Source organism: Cydia splendana, chromosome 3, assembly GCF_910591565.1.
Source record: "Cydia splendana chromosome 3, ilCydSple1.2, whole genome shotgun sequence".
Taxonomy (NCBI): domain Eukaryota; kingdom Metazoa; phylum Arthropoda; class Insecta; order Lepidoptera; family Tortricidae; genus Cydia; species Cydia splendana.
In genome coordinates this window covers 8512455-8518454 of record NC_085962.1, presented here as the reverse complement: position 1 = coordinate 8518454, position 6000 = coordinate 8512455, and the positions used below count along the sequence as shown (strand labels likewise).

Below are 6000 nucleotides of genomic sequence, written 5' to 3'. Positions count from 1 at the left end.
CTAAGAAATAAATAATTTACATATAGTGCCCGAAATTATTACAATATTTACATAACAACACACATTTTACTTCGGCCGCAAACATACATGGCCGTATTTGTCAAATATTCGTATTGCATCTTTTGACAACGGAAGTGACCCGGCTATATTTGCGCAAATATAATAACCAAGTGTGTTGCAGCAACATTTAAGTATCAGGTTCGGTTACAACTACAATTCAACAGACAACGTATTAAATGTACATTTTTATAACAATACAAGTTATGATACATCGATCATTTCGAGTAGGAATATATTAGGAACTTTGGTTTGCCTAAAACCGTGCCTTTACAATCCAAATAGGTAAGTATTCATAAAAATCTGATGTTCATTAAAATAGCATAATGTCAATTCCTATTGTGTTTAAAAGATCTACTTTTTGTGCACAGTCATTCACTTGTATATATTTAAGTAATAATTACTTTCGAGCTTAATTGGCTACCTACAACAAATATTTACAACTTAATTAACATGGAATGTACATTTACAAAGGATGACAAGGACCGTATAAGAACGATGTTTACAGGTCACATCTAAATCTTTAAACGTGTTATTAGTCGTTAAAATTTTATCTTTTAATTCCTTAAATTCCGTAAAGCAACGACACTTGCTTAGGAATAAATCTTAATTGTTCATTATTTCAAAATGAGCCCTGTAATACTGAATAATAGTCGTCAACGGTCGTGCTTGGTGAGTTGCAGAGGCAGATCGCTGGGCGGCTGAGGGCGCGGCCGCGCGGGGCTCCGCGAGCGCGACCGCGCCCTGCTGTGGTGTCTATCAGCCTCATCGTCACTCTCGTCGTGCACATTGATCTCCTCGTCCGTGTCCGAATGCGACTCGTATCCGCGAGCTAGGTGTATCGACTGCGCCGCCAGCAACGCAGCCGCCGCCGAATGCGGGACAAGCGCTTTGAACGCGCTATTATCTAGCCCTGGGTGCGGTTTGAACGCACCGCTCTCGTACGTATGTTGCGACAGCGCTTTCAGTGCGTTGCTATCGAACTGAGCCTGGTGGGACAGAGCCTTCAGAGCCGTATCTTGATGGGAGAGTGACTTGAAAGCACTATTCTCGCCGCCCATCTGGGGCGTGTGATAGGGGGCGCGCGCGGGGGACAAAGAACGCGAACGGGAGCGGGAGGGGGACGGGGAGTGGGGCAGGCGGTGTGCGGGCGAGCCGCCACCGCGCTTGAGGAGATTCATGCGCTGATGGCGTCTCCACTTGGCTCGTCTGTTGGAAAACCAAACCTGTCAGTAACGGTAAATAAACATGATTAGTATTCTGTTCTCACTGATTTAACAAATATTCATGAATGTAAATTGATGTAAAATCATAGCTCTGATTTGATTAAGATGTCTCTAGCTCGACATTATTACTATAAATTATTAATTGGCTGCTTGGTTTATGATTGAGGAATTTATTAATTTGTGGTTTATAGCGGTCTTGTTACCTGGACTCGCGCCTCCGACAATGACGTCTTGGAAGCGAGGCGTTCCCTCGTTGAGACGCACGGGTAATGAGATTTCTCGAATTCTTTTTCTAGTTCTTCAAGCTGGTCTGGACTGAAGGTGGTGCGATTTCTTCTAAACTTTGGTTGTTCCCCGTCAAGCGAACCGGAGTCATCGCCATCGACATCTACGAGACAGAAAAGAATGTTGAGTATTACCACATAAAATTAACAGAAATACGATTGCTTGTTTTCATCGCATCCTTATTAAGAAATTACCTATTAGTCCTCGCCCGGAAGAAGACAAGAAGCCATGTTGCATGTCAGGATGCGGTACCCCTGAAGGCGGCGGCACGCCGGGCGGCAGCGGCAGCGAGCCCGGGGGCCACACGCCGCCGCCGCCGGCCCAGGGGAAGGCGCCGTAGGGTGGCGGCGCGGCGTACAGCCCGTAGCCGGCGGCCCGAGCGAACTCCGCCGCCGCACGCTCCGCGGCCCGGTTCCTCAGTATCCTGTTGATCGAGGACACGCTTGGAGCAGTTGCGTTGGTGCATACGCCTGTGAAAATAATAGTAGTTTGTGTTACAAGGGATCAAAATGATATATTTCCGTCAAGGGCGTACATTGAATCCTGAGCGTAATGAGGGATTCAAGTGTTAACGCCCAAGACGAAATAATTTTGATACCCACACGGTGTTGGTTGACACAATTATTATGTTTTAAAATATTATTCAAGCTAACAAAAGAATGCAAAAAATAACAAAAACAGTGTCCTCGAATAGAAAAGTGCCACTTTGATCCCCCCTAGCAGGGAGGAAAAGTGCCACATTGATCCCTCCTAGCGGGGAAGAAAAAGCCCTTTTCCAAATAGGTGATGTGAAAAGAAAATTGTATAACTCAGCTCTAAACTATTATACCTGAAAATACAACGGCATGGCGAAACCAACAGTTGAAATAATCATCATTTCATTTCAGATTGATCATGGCTACCTACCTAAAATAACCCTGTTTTCAGTCTCTGATTCTCATCAGTAAAGTTAAGGTGATAAATACTGTCAACAAGTCTAGAATTCTTCTTCATCCTCGCGTTATCCCGGCATTCTGCCACGGCTCATGGGAGCCTAGGGTCCGCTTGGCAACTAATCCCGAGAATTGGCGTTGGCACTAAGTTAGTTTTTACGTAAGCGACTGCCATCTGACCTTCCAACCCAGAGGGTAAACTAGAACTTATTGGGATTATTTAGTCCGGTTTCCTCACGATGTTTTCCTTCACCGAAAAGCGACTGGTAAATATTAAATGATATTTCGTACATAAGTTCCGAAAAACTCATTGGTACGAGCAAGGGGTTTGAACCCGCGACCTCCGGATTGAAAGTCGCACAATCTTACCGCTAGGCCACCAGCGCTTCAACAACAAGTCTAGGATTGTCAATCCAAAACTTACTTAAATTTTGCGCCTATATTGTAAACTAATTGAGTACTTTTGTACTTACATCTGTTAACAGTCTGAAAGCGGAAATGGGTGATTGCAATATCTAAGAAAATAAACACTATTTTAAATAATAGGTAGAGTTAGACCAAGATAACTCTGCAGCGATTTTGTAGCATAAAGCGTGAAAGTGTTACCAATATTAAACGTCATAATTTCATAGACATTTGACGTTCATGATAACATTTCCACGCTCGTGGTAGAAATTCGCTACATAGTTATATTGGTGTAACTCAATTAATCTCTTACATCCATAACAATTAATTTACGACTTTTTCACACTACCATCATAAAAAGTAGGTAATAAAAACTAACAAATATTGTGATTTGAAAATAGATGCTGATAATTAGCGGATTCCCCAAGATAGGTACATACAGTGGATTTACTTCAATGAATATTCTTATTTTTACTTGGACTGTTACGGCAATGTGCCATAAAGAATATCAAAATTGTTTTATTTAGGCAAGACATACAATAACATATACACTATCCTATAAACACTTATACTTACATTTAGCGCAAAAGATATACATACGTAAGATAAAAAAGGTATTGCCTTAATTCAACACCGCCATCGGCATCTTCGTGCCAGGTTTGAACGACGTCAGGTTGGAACGCTTTGTTAATTACAATTTGTGCTCAAAGAGGGAGCGTTACACCCGATGCGTCATTGGTCGCGTTTAAAACGGTCAGCCTCGCCAACATGAAATGCCGTAAGTATGTGGTACGCCAAGTACGCTTATGTTGTTGCTGACTAGTACTGCACAATGGCTGGCCATTATAGAGTTTAATGCGTGCTCGGATCGCGTGCGCGCGCAGCCTTGCGAGAGCCATCCCATGTAATTTTCAGGAAACACTTCGAATAAGTGCCATAATTTAATCATAGCCTGGCCGACGATAATTGTCGTAGTATTCGTTGTTCAGCTACTGAGCAATTGAGTCCAGTAGTCTTACTGCCGTAATTTATTACAATTATTGGAAACCTGTATTAAAGGTTTATTTTTTACTAGCTTTTGCCCGCGACTTCGTCAGCGTGGAATTATTAATTTAGGTAGGTAGCTACCTATTTTATTCAATCTGCGTTTTGTTGATTCACCATACAAACTTCAACCCCCCTTTTTACCCTCTTAAAGGGCGATTTCTTGAATGAAAACTACCCTTTGACCTTCCCCGGGACTCAAACTATCTCTATACTTACTTACCAAATTTCAACTAAATCGTGCACCAGCGCCGGTGCTACACCGCGCGGGCGGGACAGTTCTTATTGACAAAGTTTGTTGTGCAGTTGTTGTTAAGTCCCCATACAAATTCCACCCCTTTAAGGGATGATTTCTGGAATAAAAACTATCCTATGTCCTTCCTCGGGACTCAAACGATTTCTATACCAAATTTCATCTAAATCGGTTCAGCGGTTTAAGCGTGAAGAGGTAACAGACAGGCAGACAGACTTCCTTTTATAATATTAAAGTATGGATATGGATTTCAGTGCACCAGTGTAGGAGATCAACTATTCCATTTACAATACATTAAAATAGATTAGGTACAATTATTCAATTTCATTTTGGTTCCGATAGGTACCATGTTTCTTTTGAATGTACCTGCAGGTATCTATGTTAAATGCTTCCATTATATTATGAGGAACATACATTTAATGACGTGAGTATGTGAGTGTGAATATTTTTTATTATGATTGTTGTGTTGATTGCGATTAACAATAATCCATCGAATAATAATCAAATGGTAATTTCAGGCGTTAGTAACGTACGACCAATTGGTTTGGTGTAGGTACCTAATTGTTTCCTTGAAGTTAAACTTTTCCGCTTACTCATTATTGCAGTCATAAATTGTCCATACTTTAAACAATTACGTCCACGAAGAATAATTATAAATAATTGCTTAATGGACGCTCTTAACATGTCACAGGTGAAACGTTTTCTAGACACCGCTAGTTAAAGGAAATTATGTATCTATCGGTAACTGAAAATTATCCGCCTTGTCAAATGCTTGTCACGGAGAATAAATAGAGAAATGATAGCTTCTAGATATGAACAATATTAATACAATGATTGGTGGTCTATAACAACGCGAGGAAACAAATCGATTTAATGCTGTCACTGTTGGTAATGACGTGATGTCTGAGAGTTGGCGGGCGTATGATACAAGCGAGCTGTTATAATTTACTCAAAATACAAAGCCTTGCATAGGAGGTATAATAGTAATGATCAGTTGCGGAGCTTCTCTCATTGTTAACACGTCTAAAGCACAAAGAGGTGCTCCACACAATTTATTTGGTCCGTAATCGGCGCGGCGAGGCAGCGCGGCGTCAGCCGGCCGCCCTCAGACGTCAAGAACTTGATGTGCCTGAGAATACATCTAATGGTGACCAGTCATCACTTACCAACCGAGATCTTTAATTATGTTGGGAGAAGCGTTTTGTAAAAAGAAAACGAACCGTTGAAAATCCGTTATGGTTTTGTGGGAGCTCAGCGACGCGTCGCCTCTTTTAATCTAGTTCGATTTAGTTTTCTTTTAACTCACAAAAAGCCTTTATGAGTATGAATAAAAACAGTACTGAATTGGATGTTACCATAACCAGTTCGTACAACTTATCAATAAGTAAGTTTCTGTCTAATCAATTGAAATAAAACGTACTATCAGAATTATGTTCCTAAATCCTGTCGGTGTAAATCGAACATGATTGGCGATGTATCGATATTAAATTGTAAATGGCAATCGGTTATAGAATGATCGGCGAGTGGTCAGATTTGGTATTTGTTTAGATCGAGACCATTAACGGAGTCAACGGTTGCAGGTGGGAATGAATGCGATATCTATAATTGTTCTTTTAATGATTTGAGCTCGAGCCCTGTTGCTTACATGCCCAGTCACGGTCATGCAATTTGTCTAAAATCGTTTAATCATGATTAGTCACAATGGGCCCCGCTTCTATTAAAAGGTTTAGTTATTTTCAATAGAAGGAGCTAGTTATGTTCAGCGTTTAAATTCTTACAACGTTAACTTTTTGTACGT

The 6000-nt window shown here is 41.1% G+C and overlaps 1 protein-coding gene across 2 annotated transcripts in view; it reads right to left on the bottom strand.

The window, feature by feature from the left end:
- Window positions 1-686: 686 nt before the first annotated feature.
- Window positions 687-6000, bottom strand: part of LOC134806502 (paired box protein Pax-6-like) — a 49431-nt gene continuing 44117 nt past the window's right edge. The window contains exons 4-6 of one of the 2 annotated variants that reach the window (XM_063779781.1): window positions 1763-2038; window positions 1487-1671; window positions 687-1283 (exon numbers count right to left, since the gene is read on the bottom strand). In XM_063779781.1, coding sequence (XP_063635851.1) covers window positions 714-1283; window positions 1487-1671; window positions 1763-2038 — 1031 coding nt within the window. In that variant the 3' untranslated portion in view covers window positions 687-713. The remainder of the gene's footprint in view (window positions 1284-1486; window positions 1672-1762; window positions 2039-6000) is intronic. The other variant, XM_063779782.1, reaches the window with a different exon arrangement.